This window comes from Ciona robusta, chromosome 1 (genome assembly GCF_009617815.1).
Source record: "Ciona robusta chromosome 1, ASM961781v2".
NCBI lineage: Eukaryota > Metazoa > Chordata > Ascidiacea > Phlebobranchia > Cionidae > Ciona > Ciona robusta.
Genome location: NC_143235.1, coordinates 14,978,162 through 15,002,772, shown reverse-complemented (window position 1 = coordinate 15,002,772; position 24,611 = coordinate 14,978,162). Strand labels below are relative to the sequence as shown.

The 24,611-nt window shown below is 36.0% G+C and overlaps 2 protein-coding genes across 2 annotated transcripts; both read right to left on the bottom strand.

The window, feature by feature from the left end:
• Positions 1 to 23: 23 nt before the first annotated feature.
• On the bottom strand, positions 24 to 12,774 carry LOC149743652 (ubiquitin carboxyl-terminal hydrolase 37-like). The gene is made up of 20 exons (XM_089873907.1): positions 12,633 to 12,774; positions 12,271 to 12,319; positions 11,696 to 11,784; positions 11,193 to 11,296; positions 10,659 to 10,726; positions 10,007 to 10,117; positions 9,694 to 9,828; positions 9,034 to 9,154; positions 8,383 to 8,525; positions 7,219 to 7,281; positions 6,717 to 6,851; positions 6,044 to 6,232; positions 5,807 to 5,892; positions 4,002 to 4,129; positions 2,893 to 2,934; positions 2,569 to 2,625; positions 2,224 to 2,274; positions 1,820 to 1,898; positions 1,384 to 1,519; positions 24 to 645 (listed from the first exon to the last, which is right to left on the bottom strand). The coding sequence occupies exons 1-20, from the start codon at positions 12,709 to 12,711 to the stop codon at positions 603 to 605; spliced, it is 1,908 nt and encodes a 635-aa protein (XP_089730033.1). The 5' UTR covers positions 12,712 to 12,774; the 3' UTR covers positions 24 to 602.
• A 424-nt stretch (positions 12,775 to 13,198) lies between these two features.
• Positions 13,199 to 24,197, bottom strand: LOC149743651 (tyrosine-protein kinase HTK16-like). Its single transcript, XM_089873873.1, has 17 exons — positions 24,009 to 24,197; positions 23,752 to 23,823; positions 23,084 to 23,256; positions 22,201 to 22,380; positions 21,398 to 21,524; positions 20,439 to 20,614; positions 19,842 to 19,980; positions 19,254 to 19,391; positions 18,618 to 18,742; positions 17,908 to 17,962; positions 17,189 to 17,365; positions 16,441 to 16,587; positions 15,572 to 15,702; positions 14,938 to 15,084; positions 14,536 to 14,662; positions 14,048 to 14,130; positions 13,199 to 13,608 (listed from the first exon to the last, which is right to left on the bottom strand). The coding sequence occupies exons 1-17, from the start codon at positions 24,126 to 24,128 to the stop codon at positions 13,503 to 13,505; spliced, it is 2,223 nt and encodes a 740-aa protein (XP_089729999.1). The 5' UTR covers positions 24,129 to 24,197; the 3' UTR covers positions 13,199 to 13,502.
• Positions 24,198 to 24,611: the final 414 nt, after the last annotated feature.

The window sequence follows — 24,611 nt, the reverse complement described above, 5'->3', positions numbered from 1 at the left end:
GTTACATTCATTCATCCACACAATTACAAACAAGGAAAATTTATTGGGAAAGACTTTTCTAAATATTGCTAAGAAAGTTGGAGGGTTGGAATAAAACCTAGAATTTGACAACACAATGAAATGACCAACGGTAAAAATAAAAACATAATTCATGTAGGGCAGTGCTTCTCAACTCCTTGGTCACCATTTGATTTGGTTGGGTCGCCTACTACAGTGGTTCACAAACCTTTTGAACGTTATTGTAAAAGTTAAATTATTTTATTGTATGCCTACAAAAGTTGTGATATTTTGAAAAGTTTAAATAAACCAACATATTGATTTACTAAACCTGTTAGATTTGGTTTGTAATACACCAGTGGCTTATACATGACTATAGCATTGCTATTGGTTTAACTTAATTTTATGGTTTCCACATAGAAAGTTGAGAAGCATTGAATGTATCAGAGTTAAATACATGATTTAAATGCTCAAGATAAATTCATTCTAAGCAAAAGTAAGGGACGGAGCATTTTGTTGGGGAGAGAATACTGTTCAGGTCACCAAGAGAAGGAAAAAGGGAAAATTAAAAAAGAAATCTAATAAAATATTTTGTGGCAGAACACTTATGATACGAGGTGGGAATTCATGGTTGAACAAAACACATCCCTGGAAGAAAGAACATTTAAATATTTAAAAAATAAATAATTCTAAAATTTAATATATAGCAGGGTGGGGAAAGATGGGACACCATTGTCCCATTTAATAGTAAACAAAGAACACTTAAACAATTATAAATCCATATCCTCAGGACTTTTATAGACCGTTGTTAGTTGTTTAAAACAAGAATAGGATATTTGAATATTATGTGCTGAAGGTGTCTCAGCTTCCCCTTACTACTATGACTACAGCATCCTTGGAGGAAATAAATAAGAACATTTAAAAAGAACAAATTGGTTTAAAATTTAATATATGACATAATGTCTAGGGTGTCTTTTGTCTAAAAATCATTGAGGAAATGTCTAATTTTTTGTTGCAAAATTTAAAAAAAACTTAGTTATTCAGTCAAAAAATCCAGCTTATAAAATATATATAGTAGGGTGGGGTGAGATGATACACCTTAAACATAGTAGGGTGGGGTGAGATGGGACACCTTATATATAGTAGGGTGGGGTGAGATGGGACACCTTTTCATTCTATTCTGTCCTTCCATTTGGTAGTAAACAAAGCAAAATCAAAAAGAATTATAAAATCATATCTCTACGGCTCCTGCAGACCGTTGTTAATTGTTTAACACACAACAGGATATTTAGATATTATGTGCTAAAGGTCCCATCTCCCCACCCTACTATATGTTATTGACATCATAAATGTTTATTATATATAATAATGACATCATAAACATACTTGTGAACATAGAACAGGAGGTACGCAGATGACTGGCGACCAAACAAAACATCTTTCTCATTAATTGTTTCAACAAATTCATCGTTATAACATTTCCAATCACCAGATGGGTTGAGTACGTCGCTAACATAATGACCTGGTATGAGAGGGAAGTGTTTATATACCTTGTAAAATGTAATGTATAGAAATAGTTTATATACCTTGTAAAATGTAAAATCTATACCTTGTAAAATGTAATGTATTTAGATAATTTTTCTGTTCTGTATGGGTGAGGTCTCGCTTTGAGAACCTGACACTTAGGCCAGAGTTGGCCCATTACCCAACATAAATAAGGGTAGTAGGTACATGCTAACGCAGCCAGCTCAAAACTAATTGCGAAATGTAACTCTTCTGCATATAAAGTAATACACGCAGCTATATAACAACTACTACTCACCAGATTTAGATGATCCTCCTTTATGACTCACAATGCTTACCACGTGGTAGGAATGAGGGAGTTCCCCTTTACAGTTACTCTGTTGAAAAAATGTAATTTATTTATCCTCGCATGACGGGGTAACGACAGTTGTAAAACGCGGGTGTTCTGTTTTACACACCTCATGTCAGCTTACAAGTTAGCAGGTATGTTACTTTGTGGCTAAATATTTTGAACACATATATGTAATTACATTTCTATGTTATGTGTTCTTGGGCAAGACACTTAATGGTGACTTTAACCCAGTGGTCACTAATGGGTTGTCTAAATTGTCAGTCATATAGAAAAACAAAAAGTTACATATGTGGTACTTCATAATATTCCATAAATAATTACGTTAATAAATATTGAATCTATTTCTTTACCTGGCCAATCAAGTCACTTTCATTGCTACAAGTTAGATCAGCCATATTTTCCTGTGAAAACAAAGTGAATTATGATGTCATAGAAAGCCAAGATAAGCAGAAAAACCCCAATGTTTAAACCAGTGGATTCTGTGAAACAGAAAATGTTTATTTTTTGAGTAAATTACTGTTTCATTTGATTATTTTTTATTTGATTGGCATTAATATTACAATCTTGAAAACACATTACACAGTATTAGTAAAATACAATGACTATAGTTTGAAAACCACCAATATACAACTACAATATACCATTATCAGAATGTAGAAAAAAATTTATTGTGTTAATTTAAACAACCCATGTACCTGGCTGTCATTGTCATCGAACGACTCTTGCATTGATAACTGCATGGCTAAGATCATCTGTGAATAAAACACTAAGGATTGGCATCTCGCTTACTATGCATAATGGTAGTAAATGGAATGAACAATGATATAGTAAGGTGGGGGAAGATGGGACACCTTTTTATTCTGTTTCTCGCCCCATTTGGTAGTAAACAAAGAACATTTAAAGAATTATAAAACCAAATCCTCACGAATCCCATAGACCGTTGTTAATTGTTTAAAACACAAGAATCCCAATATAGAGTTGTAAAGTTGATCAAAAAGGCAATTTACTTAACCCTTTACCTGCTGGTCCTCTGTTAGTTTTGTTGAAACATCTCCATCTGTCTGTTAACAATATGCATTATGACATCATAAGTTATAAGAAACAGATCAAATGCAGAGCAAACAAAACAATTATAGATACGGCTCTAGAAAAACAGAATACCGTTAAACATTTCTTATTCAGTGGTATAGAGATTTAGACCAGAGTTGGCCCATTACCCCAACATTGTATATGCACATTCTATTCTATATGGGTGAGGTCCTACAGTAAGGCATGCCATGGGACCTGGGATTTAGACCAGAGTTGGCCCATTACCCCAACATTGTATATAGACATTCTATTCTATATGGGTGAGGTCCTACAGTGAGGCATGCCATGGGACCTGGGATTTAGACCAGAGTTGGCCCATTACCCCAACATTGTATATGCACATTCTATTCTATATGGGTGAGGTCCTACAGTGAGGCATGCCACGGGACCTGGGATTTAAGCCAGAGTTGGCTCATTAACCCAACATTGTATATGCACATTCTATTCTATATGGGTGAGGCCCTACAGTGAGGCATGCCACGGGACCTGGGATTTAAGCCAGAGTTGGCCCATTACCCCAACATTGTATATGCACATTCTATTCTATATGGGTGAGGTCCTACAGTGAGGCACGCCATGGGACCTGGGATTTAGGCCAGAGTTGGCCAATTACCCCAACATTGTATATGCACATTCTATTCTATATGGGTGAGGTTCTACAGTGAGGCACGCCATGGGACCTGGGATTTAGACCAGAGTTGGCCCATTACCAAGTTTTAAGGATTTGTTCTAAATTGATTGTTTATATCAATATAGTAGGGTGGGTGAAGATGGGACACCTTTTCGTTTCATTTTCTTGTCCCATTTATTAGTAAACAAAAAACATTTAAAGAATTATAAAACCATATCTTCATGACTTTCATAGACCGTTGTTAATTGTTTAAAACACGATCAGGAAGTTTGGATAATACGTGCTCAAGGTGTCCCATCTTCCCCCTTCCTACTATATATAGTTCAACTTTAAAAACTTCTCTTACCCAAACAGAGAAATCTAATCAAATAAACAAAACCAGTCAAATCACAACCCTTCCCCGTTCACCTTATGTTCGTTAAAATATTGGTCTCGACTAAGTTGAATCGCTCTCTCCAACTCAAACTTTTCACGTTCTTCTTCGTCCCCGATCATTTCACCACCGGGGGTGTTGTTGTTGTTATTGCATTCGCTATCTGGTAATAGAAATAATATAAAAAATAGAAATTTTGAATAGGGATGTGCTGAATTTGAAAAAGCTCGGGTTCGCCGAGCGCCGAGCTTCAACGAAAAGCTCGGCACGAGCCCGAGCCCGAGCACCTATGACGTCATCAAGGAGAAAGGCGTACGAGAATGCGTTCCTATTCAGCCGAAAAGCGCCGCTAATCAAAATAATACAGAACACGTGGTTTGCGGTTAAAGACGCGTCTCGCTTTTCATAATTCCTACTGTTGCAAAATGTAAAATTCATACAAATAATATTTAATTAAACAATTATTTATAACTGTTACAGCCAGTGGCACAACTAGCAAGTTTCTACGCATGTTCTTGGATAATGTAACGATTATTTACGTCAGAATAAACCTTTACGATCGTTACATCACAAACGAGATTGTTGGAAAACAATCGTGTTTTATTCGCTTCCATACGATCTGTAGTTTGTGTATAATTTTTGTTTCTGATGATTAGTTTAATGCAGGTAAATCGCGATTATGTGAATTTTAATTGGTGCAAATATAAGAGCGAGGAGCGACGCTATCAGTAAATTGGAACCAACATAAATTGTAATATGATATTACAAAGTATCGTCCCGGTCGAGCTTGGACAGAAGCCAAAAAACATCGTTTGATGCCGCCGCACGAGAACCAGAGTTTCATTACGTCATTTTTCACGAGAATAAATTCACAACGATTGCTTCGTTTGTTACGTGTGGAATGTATGCTACCGCATGCGTCTTCCTTTATTTCATACGCCGGCGCAGAGTTTAAAAATGTGACGCTGATACACGATGTTTTGATTTCGTGGTTGGTTGGGCTGCCCAACTTGGGCAGTGGGCACATTCCTCCCGATTGTTATATTATAAAACGTCATAATTAATAGTTACGTTGCGATAGGACACGTGACGTAACAATTGAATGAAAAATTGTTCTAATTCCAAGCGAAGGAATGTTATATTGAATGCAACGCGTGTGTGTGCGTCTTAGCACTTTCTGGCTGCGTACGTGTCTGCGGTAAAGGTGGCTTAGGGGTTGCAAAACTCTGTGGTTGCAAAACCGTGGTTGCAGCAATTTATATTATTTCATTATAAAAAAGTTTAAGAGTTTTTGGCTTTTTATTTAAAATGTGATACGAAAACATTGGGCGCTCGTGTAATTCGACAACGGCTGTAATTCGATACGGGCAAATTCGCTGACGTTGCGATTCGTTACTTGCGAGAGAGCAAATTCACAACGAACGAAAAATAATTAAAGAGAAAGCTACGCTGACTAGTCTCGTTATCTCCTCTTAGTAGCTTCACTTTTTTTTCATTTTTAATATTTTTCGCTCTCGCGTGTAACATTATAGCATAAGGCTCGGCGCTCGGCCCAGTTTTCAGCCGAGCGCCGAGCGTCAAAAAAGGAGACGCTCGGGCACGAGCTTTTGAGTTCGGGCTCGGCTCGGCACATCCCTAATTTTGAAAACATAACATGGAAATCATAAAAAATATTTTTTTTCCAAAAAAATCTAAAAAATTCATAAAAATTTTATATATATATCATTTTTTAAAATACTTAAAATAAAGAGCCTTATACATTAAAATTCTCATTTAAAATTGTCAAAAAAAGATGTAACTTAATAGGAAAGAATTGATCATTTAATGTTACCGAATTTACCTTCGTAATTAAAAGTTAATAACTTCTCTGGCTCGTTATTATTGTTGTTGTTGTTGTTGTTGTTGTTAGTGTGTCCCATCATTTCACTGCAGATACAACGATAAATTATTATTAATTAAACTATTCTGACGTCAAGATTAAAAAATTTAGTAAATGCTAACAAACGGTAAAAAAACAAATATTTCATTTATTTTTAATATAACAAGAAATTTAAAAATTCCAATTCGGACCGCTTACACAGAATCATTGTTCCCGTTTATGATGTCATTAATGTCTTTGTATTTCTGCGGCACAGTTATTGTGACATCACTACAACATAGATGTCCGAACGATATGAATGAAGGTAAATGAACGCGTTCCCGTAATTTCTCGCTTACATCCGCAGTATGATTGTACGAATATCTCTTCAAATACATCATCATGACTCTGGGGCCAATACATGTATTATGGTGGGACAATTTATATATTAAGATGCATATGAAAATGCTCAACCTTTAATAGTATGGCTCTACAACGTAATATGACAGCATATATTAGTGCAACCTATATAAATGTTAGTCCCCGCTTTTAGACCAGTGTTTCCCAACCTTTCATGGTTTATTGCCATGAACTCTATGGCTATCATAGTAAGCCACCATACTGTAGTGCTAATAAGATATTTAGACCTTTACAGCCAGGACACCAGTAGTGTAGTGGTTACAGAATGTTGTATTGCGAGCGGTAAACTTAGGGGGCGAATGAACACGAGACGCTGTATTTATACGAAAGATAAACGTGAGAAAAAGGGCCTCTTGTATTTATGCATAATAGCACCCTTACGTGCCCCTCACTGCTCACTGAAGACAGCTATATATATTATATACAGCACAATAGTTTGGAAACTTCTATAATCAAATACAACCGTACCTACCTTGGTAACTTTGATATCTTCCTCCCCACATTAGCTTTATCGTGGCCGCATTTATCGCATTTGTGTTCAACTTCCTCTAAACCAAACGAAAGATCGACGAGGTTTTGTAAACTCATCACCGAGTTGTTGTTTTCCCTGTGCGTGATGTTTGGATAAAAAGATAAATTTGGAAACATTGGAAATTATAAAAAGAACCATAAATTTTAACTTTCCATTTTTTATTCTTAACCTTTGCTGTAATCGAAGAGCCAAACAGATATTGTTATTATTAAACATAATTTTTTTTGTCTCTTTAAATACGACAGCGAAGATCAAATTAATTACAATAGCAAAGAGAAGGGAATTAGCAGCAAAACCTTGCTAGGTGTAAAAACTACTCGAATAAAAGTTTGAAATAAAAGCGTGGCTGCCCAACTCACAATACAGTATAAGTTCCCTCGTTGCAACAGTGCGTTTACCAATAGATAACACGCCATGTCTAAAATATAAATATCTACTCTACCTGTGTTGGAGATCAATGGGAAGATCAAGGAACTCTTCCTCTGTGTTCGAGGAAGATTTGCATCTAAAGTAAAAATATTAAACTCATTATAACGATGTTTCTTAATCTTTCATGGTTCATGGGTTTAAAGCTCGATGCTGCTACCTTTGTGGCGTATCCTTAGACAAAATACTAAACGAAAAGTGTTTCAACCCATTGGTCCCTAACAGATTGTCTAAATTGCTAGCCATATAGAAAAACAACCACAAAGTTACATACGTGGTAATTCGTAAGCGGGCACGAGGTGTATGAAACAGAACACCCGTGTTATAACAACTGTCGTTTCCCGCCATGTGAGGATAAATAAGTTACATACGTGGTAACTTGTAATCGGGCACGAGGTGTATGAAACAGAACACCCGTGTTATAACAACTGTCGTTTCCCGCCATGTGAGGATAAATAAGTTACATACATGGTAACTTGTAATCGGGCACGAGGTGTATGAAACAGAACACCCGTGTTATAACAACTGTCGTTTCCCGCCATGCGAGGATAAATAAGTTACATACGTAGTAACTAGTTAGCACGCACAAGGTGTATGAAACAGAACACCCGTGTTATAACAACTGTCGTTGCCCCGTCATGCGAGGATAAATAAGTTACATACATGGTAACTTGTAATCGGGCACGAGGTGTATGAAACAGAACACCCATGTTATAACGACTGTCGTTGCCCCGTCATGCGAGGATAAATAAGTTACATACATGGTAACTTGTAATCGGGCACGAGGTGTATGAAACAGAACACCCGTGTTATAACAACTGTCGTTTCCCGCCATGTGAGGATAAATAAGTTACATACATGGTAACTTGTAATCGGGCACGAGGTGTATGAAACAGAACACCCGTGTTATAACAACTGTCGTTTCCCGCCATGTGAGGATAAATAAGTTACATACATGGTAACTTGTAATCGGGCACGAGGTGTATGAAACAGAACACCCGTGTTATAACAACTGTCGTTTCCCGCCATGCGAGGATAAATAAGTTACATACGTAGTAACTAGTTAGCACGCACAAGGTGTATGAAACAGAACACCCGTGTTATAACAACTGTCGTTTCCCGCCATGTGAGGATAAATAAGTTACATACATTATTATTTCAACAATAACAAACTTTTTACCTCGCGCATGTAACTTGTTGTTTGACTTTAAACGAGAAGTTTGAAACAACGGGGCAATCAACGACTTCCATCATCTCCTTGTTTGCTTGCGTTACATTGGCTTGTACAACATCGAGACACAAGCGGAGAAATTCATGAGCATCCTGTAATGTATGGCAACAATTCAGGGGTGTATTGGGAGCAGGTGCACCCCAATTTGTGGAACATGGGTGCGCATGTTCATGTTAAAGGATTTGCTGTATTATTCTACATTATATCATTTTTTAACCTACATAGAAACTGTTACTACTGTTGTAGTTTTATTGGGAAAAACTGGAGCCTACACTTGTGATCAGTTTATGATAAAATGAGAGAATCCTAAAAGTCTCTTAATTTGTTTGGGTTCGTTTTACAACCCAAGTTATCCGATGCCACATGTTGTTAAGTCTATATAAAAAAGATGGGACAGTTTTTCATTCTATTTCTTCGACCCAATTGGTAGTAAACAAAGAAAATTTAAAGAATTATAAAACCGTATCCTCACGACTTTCATAAGCCATTGGTAATTGTTTAAAACACGATCAGAATGTTTGGATATAAAGTGCTAAAGGTGTCCCATCTTCTCCCCTCCTACTACATAATAGAACCTTAACCCGACACCCCGTTACTTACATGTTGAGCATAACCATTGAATTGTGAAGCGTTTGAAGAAATAGCTCGCTTGAACTTACGAAGCAAAACCCCTTTCTCCAGGCAAGAGTTTCCCGAATGTTTCATCAGATTCACCATCGATCTAAATATGGATGAATTAACATTATCTTTATATACAAAGTATAGGTTTCATGTTACATTGCTTCCAAAGGCATCACAAAAAATTAAGTTCTCTTCAATAAGACAGTGGTTCACAAAGCCATTACTATTATTGCAAAATCTGTTATTAGAAGAACCAACATTATCTTATTTATAAGTTAAACTTAAAAAGTTGGAAATTTATAAAAACATTTGGGTGACAGTCTGACTGGCATAAAGGATGGGAAGCACTTTTTTAAATCAGTTATCATGAATATATAAATAAATTAGCTAATATATGGAAGACATAATAGTGTTATACTTAAGTGTTATGCTTTATGAATGGCTTCCCAAAGCATTTGACCAAAAATGAGTTTCCTTCTATACTACAGTGGTTCACAAAACCCCTTTGAGTCTTGACTGTTATTGTAAAAAATAGATGTTTACTATTTACAATTACAAACATTGTATAAATCTAAGCATGGAAACTTTGAGTAATTCAGCAACAAACAAGTTACAAATAAAGTTAAACCATCAGCTTACACCAAGAGTGAATCTTGATAAAGTCTTGAATTAAGTTTCCCCTTCACGTAAAGTAGATCATGTTGGAACGGGGGAATTCGGAACAATGATTGGAGAACGGAGTTCATATAACATGTGTTGCCAAGGTTTTGGAATCTAAATGTAGAAGTAATTAGATATAACTAATGTATTTACTACTAAGCAATCCTATAGAAATTCTTCAACAAATTCGCCTTGCGATTTTCGAAAATACTGGTACACAGTTAAGCAAGAAACTTCTTTATTTTCGTAACTTCTTTATTTACGAAAGAACAGAAAATTATTGCTGACTCACCCTCCATAATGATTCGTGGATAATAAATTTCCCGAGTCACCAAGTGGTTTAACGAATTCCTTTGCCGACTCATTGTTGTTGTTGCCATCGTTGAAACTGGACGTTGGTTTTCTGGGGAAGTGAAGTTTACCCACTGGTGTATAATAGTAATAATACAAGTAGGGTCGGTGGGTAATGTACCAACTCTGGCTTAAATCCCAGGTCCCATGGCATGCCTCACTGTAGGACCTCACCCATATAAAATAGAATGTGTATATATAATGTTGGGGTAATGGGCCAACTCTGGTCTAAATCCCGGGTCCCATGACATGATCACTGTAGAACCTCACCCATATAGAATATAAAATGTGCATATACAATGTTGGGGTAATGGGCCAACTGTGGCCTAAATCTTAGGTTTCATGGCTTGTCTCACTGTAGGACCTCACACATATTGAATAAAATAAGTATATACAAATACAATCTTGGGGTAAAAAGCAACTCTGGTCTAAACATTAGTTTTAATTTTTAGCTTTCATAGTGTGACACACTGTACAACCTCAGCAACATTGCTTGAGGTTAATTTAATGGACTATATTGTAAGTTTGTAACAACTACATTTTTGTTGCAGAATAATCACGATTAATATGTTGTTATTTTCATACAAACTTACTTTGTGTCAACGACTTCAGGTTTGGGGTTTCCCAACGACAACGAACGTCGAACACTTGATGGTTTGACCTGGAAACATAATAATGTTCTAAAAACATATTTCAGTCAGGTATCATGGTTGGAAGCTAGTATTGTAACTGAATGAAACTGAGTTCAATGCTCAACACAGTAAAACTCTTTACAAACCGCTTCTAATCGTCATAAAAACAACCAAACCTTTTCAAAAATTGAATATCAAACATAAGTCAAATAAAGACCTTTAAAAATTAGGTAATAACGTACACGTATGGGTATAAATGGGTCCGCTGTCCACGCGGGTGTATATATGCAATAAATCCTGGGTATGCGTCCTTGTATAAGTGTATTCTTGTGTAAGACACAATAATCCAACAATAATGAGTTGAAGTACGGATGTAGAGTGAGATAAAATGTAAAAAGTATTTATAATAGTATAACTTCTTATTCAAGTTTACTTCACCACAATGTCCTGAAAACTGGCACAAAAACGATCAGAAATATATAACGCATAACATACCGGAGTTAAGGTTCGATATTTGTTCGGAGTGATTGTTGGTGGATTATTATTCATCTCATGGGAGGGACTTGGTTGCGATCCATAGAATGAATGTTTGTTTAAAGCTGGAAAAACATATTTAATAAAAAAAACAACTTCAAGTTTAATTGCAACTGATGTACTGGATAACAAAAATAAAGTTTTATAATAAATATTATGGCCTAATGTCAAATATTTATCAAATATAAAAAAAAATAGTGTACACTTGGTTTCCGCTGCTGCTACTTTAGTAGAAGTTGATTTAACTCTGTTTCTGGTTGCAACTAGAATTATTCAGCAATAAAGTGCTAGGTCAGGAACAATTTTAACCAAAAGACTCGATTGTATACTTCAATAACTGCAACTAAAATCCCATGACCCATTCCCATTGCACGCTCTGTTGTAAGACTTCACCCATATAGAATAGAATGAGCTTCATTATAAATATATAACAGATTAAACTTTATTAAAGAAACAATATTTACTTTTATTCCATTGGGCTTCGGGCGAAGTATTTTCTTTTCCATCCTCGTTTGGTGATCGAGGTGAAATACGAAGCTCCGATTTCGCCTTCCTATAATTGCCATTATGACATCATTATAATTTGATTGTTGTATAATAATGCTGGCACAAGTGGGATTATTTACCAGCACCAGGATCATTGTGCTTTATTATAAAACTACATATTAACGAAACAATAAAATGACAAAGTGCATTTAATATTTAATGTAGAAGTAGTTCAGTCAGTTTTTTAAAGGAATGTTGTCGCCCAAACATATAAACTCCCTCAGTACCTGGCATTAAACCCGATATGCTTGGGTTATGATGCAGGTGTCTAACCACTAAGCCACGGTGCCAAACAAAGACAAACCCAATTAAAGGACCTTAATTAATATGGAATTGACAAAGTGTATTTATTATTCAATGTAGAAATTTTTAAGTTAGCTTTTAAAATCAATGTTTGTTAATACCTTAGGAAACATAGGCTTATCCGCATCAAGCATTGAACCGAACTCAGCTAAAAAACCTTAATATGTTTACATTATAATAATCAACTCACCGAAAATCTTTCAGAGATTTAGACGACAGAGTAGTTGGAGTGATTTGATCTGAAATTAAAAGATTTATAGTTTAAACAAACTCATAAGTCATATTTGATTCATATATATGAAAATGAAAGCCAATTCATCATGTATTGTTATAAAAAGTAAAATTATTAACAATTATCATTTTAAAATACAAGTTACTGCTTATTTTTACCAACATTATAAAAAAAACACGGCATTAGTGAAGAATCTACGGCATTAGTGAAGTAGTTAGTGGTTAGTAAATAAGGTGAGGGGACTAGCACCAAAACTACATTTTTAGGATGTATTTTGTGCTTTTAAGATAAAAACGGAACATCAAAATAAGTAGTCTTACAGGTATTTGTCGTTGGTTGGCGGCGTCGACTTTCTGGTGACGGTGACCTACAGTTATCGAAGTTGCGTCTTCTCTTCATTTCAAGAAACTTTCAATATCTCTTATTCGATGCTTTTTCAGCTATTATAACAGCTTGTCAAAGAACTCGCGGGACAAAAATTTGGCGCAAAACATTTCGTAAAATACAAAGTTGGTCGAACTAAAATATGGTCCCACTAATAATATGCTTTTGCTTATTTGCTGTTTAAAGACTCAGCAATTTAAAAAAGTACGCAATATTTAATCTAACTAATATTTCTTAATTAAAATTGGATTTTTGTAGCAATAATTATAAAAATTAACTGACTTTTATTAATCAATATTTATTCGTTTGGGACCAAACCAATTATTTCTTTTCTAACTTTACTTATAACCTAAATTCGCTATAACGAACTTTAACTTTTGTCATAAAAATAGTATAAAACTGCAGAGTAATTCAGTCTTCCCGCCAATATTCATTTAAAGGGAACCGACTTCCGCTGTGTAACAATCAATCACTTGTTACGTCATAAGCACCACACACGTCATTTGTGAAGCAAGAATGTATTGAATGATTGAGCTGAATATATAACTCTGCATACGTCATAATAACTGCCTATGTCACTTAAAAGCATTGTTGAGGCAAGACCTTACATTGTGATGTCACAATACAATCATCATGATGTAAAAACATGGCGGAACATTAAAAAGAATTAAAATGAGCAATTGCAGCATTCATTGTATGCATAGGCAGAATGGTGAATCAATTTAAATCCATTATTAACTTATTTCATCATAATCGCAACAACAAACGCTACTGTGATGCAATAAAATCACATTAAGTACAATAGTTCACTGGTGGCCAGGGACTTGCATATTGAAATAATCAGGGTCGTTACGAAACTTGGTGTGAAGCCTTCGAAAAGTTGGTCGTTCATTCGCCTGGTACGCCCAACATCTGCAAATAAATGATTATTTGTTAAAAGTATTCTTTGTTTCATATGGGTGAGGTCGTATGCTAAAGCAGGTGACATGATTTGGCCAATTAACCCCTCAAAAGAAATTGTCAGCCATAACGAAACACACCTACAAAGTTACATACGTGGTAACTCGTAAGTGGGCATGACGTGTATGAAACAGAACACCTGTGATACAGTAGGGTGGGGGAAGACGGGACACCTTTTACCTATATTTTCTCGCCCCGTTTAGTAGTAAACAAAGAACATACAAGAAATTATAAAACTATATGCCCATGACTCTCATTGACCATTAATAATTGTTTAAAACACAACCAGGATATTTAGATATTATGTGCTAAAAAGGTGTCCCATCTCCCCCCACCCTACTATATAACAAACGGCCACAAAAATAAATAAGTTCATAAAACAATGACTTACTGTGACATAATAGAATAAACTTTATCGGGACAACCATCAGGTTTTTGTAATCTTCGTTTATCGTCTTCAATATATTGGATAACCTGGTGGAATAATCATCATTGTTATGTAACAATGGTTACTGTTTATCTTATTATCTCATTATGGAAACCAAAAATTTACATTTTAGTTTTGTTTTGTCTATTTACTAGGAATTACTCAGTCAAGGTAAAACCTATGTAGTTGATAACAAATAGAAGATTTCCATGCTACTGTTTAAATGCCAGATTGCCAGGCACGTCTTTCCGCCATATTCAATAGACCACAAAATCTTAGGTTTCCTGATAATTTAAATAATGGTTTTAAAAGCTTGGAACTAGTGGATATTAAATCAACATTAGGGTATGTTCTTTGTGGGTGAGATCCTGCAACGTAACGTGCCATGGGAACTTAGAGTTAGACCATAGTTTTTCTAACGAAGTCACAATCTGTATTATAACGCAACGCACCTGAGCCCCTGTCATGTTCCCATAAGGTTGGTCCCCGCGTGAAAACATTTCCCACAACGTCACCCCGTAACTCCATACGTCGGAACTCGAGGAAAACGTTCCGTAGTTTATCGATTCTGGTGCATACCTGTCGACGGGGAGCATGAGGTGATTGTATAAAAATTATTTAACCATTTTAGTGGTGGGGCAACGACAGTCGCTATAATGGGTGTTTTGTGTCATACACCTTGTGCTCGCTTACAAGTTACCATGTATGTAACTTTATCGGAAATTCCTTTTCTGTATAGCTGACAATTTGGACAACCCATTAGTAACCACTGGGTTAAAGCAATTGCCGGTAAAGAGTTATAGGAAGGCTTGCTAACCACTGCTATTACTCGACAGCGAGCACGAGGTACTCACCATTTAACCGGCCACCTCCCGCCAGCCGAAGCTTTATAATAATTACTCCCAGCACCAACTGCTCTGCTCAATCCAAAGTCAGATATTTTAACGAGTTGTTTACTTGCGAGTAAGATGTTTCTCAATGCAAGGTCGCGATGGACAAACCTGTTACATCATAATGGTTAGTGTTACATCATTATATAGATAATGTGCATACGTGATAAAACAAACTATTTTATAAACAAAATATTAAAAATACTGAAAAGAATGTATATATGTAATTTTAAAAGTAATTATCCCCTATGCGTGCAAGTTAGTCAAGCCATTGGACCTGGATGTCGTTGGCCTAGTATTCCTGGTAAAAATACAAAAATTGAGTAATGTTGTATTATTGGGGTAATGAGCAAACTCTGGCCCAAATTCCAAGTCCCACTATACGTCATAGGAATTCACCCATATAGAATACTAATATAATGTTACAAAACATTAAACATATCAAGTACATCATGAAATCATTTAAGATTAAGTAATGCTGCAAGATTGCGGCAATGAACCAAGTTTGACCTAAATTTTTCATGGCATTCTATGCAGAGAACCTCATCCATATAGAAAGTTATAGAACACTTGATATATATATATATCAACAACCCACCCTTTTTCTTCGAGGTAAGTCATCCCGCTTGCTATTTGTGCCGCCCATAGTTTAAAGTCGGACACCGCCGTGTGCATGGGGTAATCAAGTATGTAATCCAATGCTGAACCCATGGCTACAAGTTCTTGAACCTGAAGCGATGTTGGGTTAGTTTATATGACCCTCGATATTTACTGTGGCAAAAGCAAATTGCCATAGGACATTGCTAGTTTAAAGTTGCCATGGCATGACTTTTATAGCGCGGTGGCGTTTGTCATGGACATTTAGCAGTGAAACCATATGCTATGCTCTAGGATTCCATACGAAGAGAAAAGGAATCTCCCTTATTAAGTGTCTATACACTACCTCAGAGGGGTCTAGATGGTAGCACCCTTTGGTTTTACAGTAATGGGCCAACTCTGGTCTAAATTTCATACTCCCAAGCTAGCCTTACAATAAGGCAGTTTATAAACCTTACTTATATGGAATAGAACTCATTATAATTTAGGGTAATGGGTAAATTCGAACTCAAACCCAGATCCCTGCCATACACACTTTACCCACTTTGCCAGCAACCTGGCAAAGTGGTTAGCGCACCTGCCTGTAACCAATAAGTAATGGGTTCAAGGCTCGATGTTGCTACCATTGTGGGCATATGTGTCCTTGGGCAAGACACTTAAACGGCAATTGCTTCAACCCAGTGGCCACTAATAGGTTGACCAAAAAAATAAAAATAATCACCCACATTCCACAAAGTAACATACATGGCAACTCGTAAGCTGGCACGGGGTGTTTCAACACCAATGTTATAACAACTGTCGTGTTCCGGTCATTCGAGGATAAAACAAGTTACATTCATTTATTCATATACCCATACACCCCCCACTCACCATCATCAGCGTCTCCCCTCTACATATTCCATACAACTGCACAATACATGGATGGTCTAGCTCCATCATCACCTCAGCTTCACGTTGAAACTCGGTCTCCCCCGTGTTTATGTGCTCACCGTGGAGGGTTTTTAGTGCAACGGGAATCTGGGGAAAGTAAAGGGTTTAAATTTGTTATTGGGGAGTTTTAACAATGAAGTGTTATTTAAAGAAGCTTTTTCTTCAGAGGTTATGGATTCAAAGCTCGTCACTGCTAGTTTGCTACCATTGTGGTCGTATGTGGGCAAGACACTTACGGCATTTGCTCCAACCCAGTGGTCACTAATGGATTGTCCAAATTATTAGCTATACATAAAAAAATAAAAAAATCTATCAAAAAAGTAATCACCCACAAAGCAACATACATGGTAACTCGAAGTTGGCTGGACACGCAAGGATAAAGTAAGTTACATTTATTCATTCATGCATGAGTGACATTACAACAAAAGCAATACTTGCCACATACCTAACACCATGGGTGGGCAAACTGTATTTTGTTAAGAAACTTCTCCCAACCAAAGATGTAAGAGTAGATTTTACCATGGCGGCATCGAACAAATTTAATTCTCAATTAGATGGTGAAAAAAATTAGGCCACAAGGCCCATAACATCAACGCGCATATCTAAGCGAAATCTGGTCTAAATCCCTTGACAAAGACACCCATAAAGAACAGAATAAAAAAGAAAGTATAAACATTACAACTAATACCTGTTTGCCAGCAGGGTTGGTCCACACACCATTAAGCACGGATCCGAACTCTCCTTGTCCCAACTCACGCCCCAACACCACGTGCTCAGGTTTAATAATCCGGGGTCTCGGGGGTGTGGGGGTGGGAACGTGGCGCTGGTGGTCCACAAACTTCTTCTTGTCTTCAACCACTGGAGGCTGAGAAGGGACACGTTAATATCTAGTGGTGTTTATACCTTTATATTAAGGGGAGTTATGACTTTTTGCATGAGAGCAAAACAATTTGACTTTGGAGCATTGAGAATGTTTGAAAGATTTGGTTAAGATAAGCTGGTTGAAAAAACGAATAGTTTAAACACGCCTGTTACGAAAACAAAATTTGGCTTTAAGAATGTTTAAAAGATTTGGTTAAGATCGGTTGGTTAAAAAAAACAGTTTACAATGAGTCAACTTTTGACTTAATCCCAAGAATACACCTATAGTGTATGTAATATGTGTATTAATTTACTGAGGGCTGGTGATGGTAGGATATGACGATATGTAAATATGTAAATATGATAATATCTAGTGGGGCAATGAGGGCCAAACAGCGTTCTTCTAGTGGGGCAATGAGGGCCAAACAGTGTTCTTCTAGTGGGGCAATGAGGGCCAAACAGTGTTCTTAAAATATAGTTTATATAAAGAATATACAATTTTAGAATAGTTTTCTAATAAACCAAATCGCTTGATATTAAAATTACCTTAACAGGAGTAGGAGGGGGGAGAATTGGAGGTCGATCGAATTGGTGATTGTATCTGAGGGTAGAGTGGACAACTTGTATAGTTAACAACTTGTATGGTGTACAATGTAGCCACATATGTATAAAAACGCAAAAAAAAGGAAAAAAAAAACGCAAAAAAAACTTTTATTTTTTATCTAAAACAGAAAGTTAGAAAAATTCTGTGTCTGTGGGCGAAGTAAACAAAGTTAACTTGTATTTTTCTTAATGTGAAGTTATTATTATATAGTAGGGTGGGAAAGATGGGACACCTTTTCATTCTATTTTCTCGACCTATTTAGTAGTAAACAAAGAAGATTCAATGAATTATAAAACCGTATCCTCACTACTTTCATCATAGACCGTTGTTAATTGTTTAAAACACGATCAGGATATTTACTAAAGGTCTTCCATCTCCCCCACCCCACTATACAGTGTTTAAAGAATTTTTGCTACTTTTTTACAGCCATAGGTGTCAAGGTATTCTATCATGACACAAACACACCCATCTAAACCCCACATATACTTGCCAACCATAAGTGTCAAGGGCGTCAAGTGTCAAGGGTGTCAAGTGTCAAGGGCGTCAAGTGTCAAGGGCGTCAAGTGTCATAAGTGCCAGGGTGTCAAGCCATAGGTGTCAAGGTATTCTATCATGACACAAACACACCCATCTAAACCCCACATATACTTGCCTTGCTGATGGTACAGGTGAAGTTAGTTCAGCAGGCAGTCCGTCCGAACATCGACAATAATAATCTACAAGATATTCGAGCGACGTAAATAATGGACCATCATCAATGTAATACCACTGGTTGCCCTGTGTAATAGTTATGACTCATAATGGGTTAACAATAGTTTTTATGATTCACACAACTTTGTTTGATGCTATACTGTCTGTGAGTAATACAGATCTTGGGTTAAAAAAGTAATTTTTTAGTTTAATGTAACCTATTTGTGGTTAGGTTGTAAACATATTGTGTATATATTCAACTTGTGTATATTTCTATGTTTGTCTTTATGCCACAATTATTACACAAAAATTAATGTTTTGCCCGTGCATAACTGACTACTACTAGTATATGGTTATAAGGAAAAAAGATTTAACACTTATCTAAAGTTAAAATAGCAAAGACTGGCACGCCATGAAACTGGGATTTTGGCTGCAGTTGGCCCATTACCCTAGCACCTAGGGTCTTACTACTAATTAGTGACCACTGGGTTGGAGCAATTTTCGTATTAGTTGAGCACCTAAGCATTGAACCCGGTACCCTTCGTTTACGATGTAAGCAACTAACCACTAAAACCATGAGAGTCATAAACCAACTTACCCGGTTCCTTATCTCATAATTGTAGACAGTTTTATCGTGAGCCATAGTAAGCACATGTTGACCGGGGTTACGTTTACTCAATCTAACCATGAATGAGCCGTCAACAAGACCAGACATCTCAAGCATTTCTACAGCTTTCTGGAGGCGGAAAACATAGGGGTTAGTTATGTTATACTATGGTTTCCTGCCTATGTTATGTAGTTTGGTATTGAAGAGTTTTATTTAGCGCTGGTGTGATTTAATACAGCTTTCTGGGGATGAAAAACTTAGCCCAAATTATGGTTTTCCAGTGCACATTTGTGTAGTTCAGTATCAAAGCGTTTTATTTAGCACTGATGTCATTGTATTTTAATACAGCTTTCCATGTTTGTAAAACATAATATGGAGGTATATTCAATTACCGTGTTCTAGGCCATGTTATGTAGATTGGGATATTAAAGTGTTTTATTTACCACTGATTCTATTGTATTTTAAACACAATTTGTAAAGCAAAGAAAACTCTATTATATTAAATAACCCTCATCCCTGGTAGCAATATTTGCTGAATATACAACTTTAAATATTAAACGAAATACCAAAAGCACTCACAAATCTATCCATAGCATCGTGCAACCAACTGGTTTGTGGGCGTTGTGGTTTAGGAGGTCGGTATCGCTCCAATACTTGGATACACTGCCGGTGGTTACGTTTACGTGCCAGGTCCAATGGTGTTTCCCCATTTACACAACTGAGGTTTAGAATATTTGAAATTAAAAAATATATCTTAATCTTACTTTTTTAAATTTCAGCAGGGAATGGTTTTAAAGAATGTTATAGAAGACAAAAGTAAAAACTACATTTTAATTATGGGTTTTTCATCTATAGTATTAGGATTTCATATTTACAATTTGAGGAGTAATTCACAACCTCAGTTAAAAATTACTGAGCTGTTTCTTACCAGTATGCAATGCCAATTAATTATACGAAACTATCAAGCTTGGTTTAAAAAAAAATTGCCAATATTGTTTTGCTCCAACCTAGTGATCACTAAATGTTTTGTAAGAACATCAGTGTTGTATAACAGGTGAACTCTTTCAGTGTTCACAAATAATTTCAAATATTATTTTTGATATTTATTTTTGAAAAGTAAAGTTGTACAAGCTTGAACAGACACTTTACAGAACCCAAGATTTCCACGCAACTCACCGTGGATGGCAAGCAGCTCCATGCACAAGCAATGTTTCAATGCAAGCATGGTTGCCACAGTAACTAGCTTCATGTAATGGAACCCATCCTGATTTACATTTCCTATCTTGTGGTTTTGCGTGGCAATGCTTCACTAAGATCTTGCACGTCTCTGGTTTGTCAGCACCACAGGCAAGCTAAGGAATAAATAACCCTTGAAATTCACGGTGGCGTTTTGCAAATGCCACACATAGAAAAAGGCTATAGTCTTTAACAAAGAATTTGTTAAAAATACACTTTATATAACATATATAAAATATAATTAAAACTAACTAAAATAATGAGTATTTTAGCATTTTGTAGCCAGGTTATATTATTGCATTTAAAGAGAAAAAAATACTTTATTCAGTCATGGTTTATAAACAATATTATGAATACAATTGATATATTAATGATATATTGATAATATGTATATTATATCATATACAGCTTATTGCAGACACATTGTGTGCTGTCTTGCTTTAAATTAAATGGTATAAGCATGAGGAAGTAGTGTAGGTGGATGCTTAACAGTTTATTGTAATATGTACATCCCATGTGGCAACCAATGTAATACATACTTTCATATATGGTTTATATACTTTCATATATGGTTTATATACTTTCATATATGGTTTATATAATTTCATATATGATTTATGTTTATGTACAACACTTCATTATTGTTAATATTATATGGTAAAAGACATTTTGTTATTTAATATGTAAGTAATCTTAAGAAAATAAAACGTTTTTTTGATGTGTTTTTTTGACAGATTTACATTCTAATTATTTTTCAATTCAAACATTTTAGTTACATTTATTCTACATAGACACGTTCACACAAAACCTTGAATCCATGCCACAAATTACATGCAATGCTGAAAAGCCACAAGCCACAACTTACATGCAATGCTGAAAAGCCACAAGCCACAACTTACATGCAATGCTGAACTCCCTTCATAATCTCTCGTTTTCACATCCGCACCATGTTTATACAACTCGAGAACCAAATCATTGAAGCCACGAGCGGCTGCTTCTTGTAAAGCTGTGCGTCCATTTAGATTTCTGTATGTAGAATAAATGTAGAATACTAGAATACATTGACCTTCTATTGTATTCTATATCAATAAGGTCCGCTAGCGTGGCACGCCATGGGTTCTAGGATTTAGGCCAGGATTGGCCCATTACCCCAACACCTAGGGTGCTGATGCATGGACCTCACCAGATATTGGAGCCCACCACTTTCCCCAACGCATTGGGTTGGTAGTTATGGTGTCATTAACATTGATAATATAATACAAAAGTGGTCAACTACAGTATGTCTTGTATGTTCTTGCCTAGTCCTGTCTATAAGGAATACCAGTCTTATCTAATCTATTCTAGATGGTTCTACAACATGGCACGTCCTGGGACCTGGAATTCAGGCAAGAGTTGGTCCATTTCAAGTCTGTTGTATACAGCATATCAGCCTAGTTTGAGCTACCAAATGTAACAAGTTACATGTCATAAAAGCCTGATTATAAAGCAATAACACTTGAGAAGCTCATAACATTTTTATGTTATCTGTGTGTAAATGAAACTGAAGCCATGTTTTTATCAAAAGTCAAAACTATGAGCCGAAGAAAATTGTGGCAAAATGCTTCTACAATTAACCCATTAAAACTGCTCAGCACTCCATAAGATTGCGTGGAGTGTATTTATTTAATAATATTCCATGATTCCAATGGCAACCCCCCCTCACCTTATATTGAGGTTAGGACAGTGGTTTGATTGCAAGATCTTCCTGAAGACTCCGGTTTCTACTTCTTCGTCAACAGCTTGGTGTAAGATGGTGTTTGTGCCGAACTGTCGGAGGGAGGGGCGTAACTCGTAACCAACGCATGAACGTGTTAAAATGGTGGGTAAACCATTGGAAGCAGCTCTGGAAGTGGTAAAACGATTTAAAAAGGGTAAAATAAAAAGGGTGAATAATTTAAAAGGAAAAATTAAAAGAGTGAAATGGACAATGTAAATTGCAGCTGTAAAACGATTTAGAGAAGGTAAAAAGAAAAAGGGTAAAATAACTGGAAAGAGTAAATGATTTAAAAAGGGTGAAATGGAAAGTGAAATGAACAATGAAGGGGTGAATTGCAGCTATGAGAAGTAGTAGAATGTATTGCAGACTGCAGTAAAATAGGATAGTAAAGAAATTAACTCAGTGTTGGTAATTGCTGCAATATTTTATTTTACAAACTGAGGAAGCTTTGGTGCATCGAAGTGGTTTAATTTATGTCCTTACTAAGCTACCATGTCCTTTATAGAGTCCTACCAACTGAAAATGTGTCAATTAGTCATGTCAAGTCAGTTATGACAGACGTGTTGTCTATTTATAAAGTTGGTGAATTTAAAGACTGAATGCACCACAGACAATAATACAGGCATGTGCTGGGATAAGCTATGGTGATTGTTAACCAACCATTTAGTAAAAATAACCAAACACAAGTAACATATATAATGGTAACTCATAAGCTGGTGCGAAGTGTATGAAACAGAACACCTGTGATTAACAACTGTCGTTTTCCTGCCACATGAGGATAAAGTAAGTTACATTCATTCAACTCCAACTTATCATATATATATATCACCTATAAAAAGCAATAAGTTGGTCAAGTCCCACAAAGGGAGGTCCGTTATCAATGCTGAAGCAACCGGAATGTATTGAAGTGTTTATTTGGAAATGTTGAGCCTTCCCGTTATGTGTGAGTGATAATACAAAACTGCCCGGGACGTTGATGCTTTCTCGGACAAGGAACATGCCCTGGTGTAGAAATGAATTATTAAAAATTTTGGCGGGAGTAACCAAAGACGATAAAATTTGGATGAAAGAAAAATTATTGAAAGAGTGACAAAATTGAGTGTAATTAAGTGTAGCCCAAAACCCCACTTCCCAGGTTCACCCTTAATTGAACAGATTTACCTATTGCAAACCCCTTGTTTTTAAATTTTAAATTATTCGCTGAAATTTATTACACGAACCCACATTGGTGGGAAGAAAATACGATTTGTTTTCTAAAACCCAGAAGAGATTAAAATCATTTATACATAAATAAAATTTATGGTGTCATAAATTAATGTACATGCCAGATTTACATTAAAGCAAATTGATTTAACATAGTATTTATTGTGTCATGTTTGAGTTGGCTTTAAACAGGCCCAAGTGCGAGTGTGTTGAGTGTGTACACGCTGCTCTACAACTGTTAAGTTAATAACAAACTAAATACAAACACTTGGTCCACAGCAGTTGATAAGTTACCTGTTCATTCCCGTACTTCTTTAAGTTAAATTCCGCGTTTCCCCGTGTTAATTTTTCATGGAACCAAAGGTCCTAAAAACAAGTTCAATTTTGAAATGAAACCAGAAAATTACAGGCAGATAAAAATAGCTGGAAATACCCAGGTCCGGCTAAACAGAGCAAACAGCATTATTATTTACTCGGTCAATAACCAAACTGCTGCTGTTGACATTGTGGAAAACCTTATATATATAACACTGTGTTTACGCAGCAAATACCTCTGGCTTTTTGCTTGATATTGTTGAGCTATAAGATTGGTAATGTTGGGTTATATCAGCGAGCGGCTCTCCCAACTTTAAACGTTGACAAATGGTTCTCCCACCCAAGGGTTTACCCATCTTTACAGAATATTTAAAACAATTATTCAAAAAATCAATTTTCTACATCTTGATGGAAAAAGTTCGTTAAGAATAAAAATATCTTGTAAACAAACTGGTTTGCAGAAGATAGGCTTTTCGAAGTCTAGTGCAAATCCATAAAAGGATGTTATAATAAGTTATAATTACTATTCTTTCAATAAAGGTTTAATTTTTAAAAGACCAAACTCAGTATCAATGTAATTTGGTTGAGCTAGCAGCTAGGTAATATTGTCAATAAATTTTATTTGGATTTTTCATCTTACAAACAAATTCATTACGCATTACTCAAGTATCATGTATGGAAAAATAAAGAAGTAATAAACATTTGCAAATATGGGTGCCAGTGAAGAATCTAACCCCCCCCCACCTTATTTGCTAACCACTAACCCCTATAACCACTAACCCCCCAACCATCAACACCTAACCCCCTAACCTAGGGGTTAGTCGTTAGCAAATAAGGTG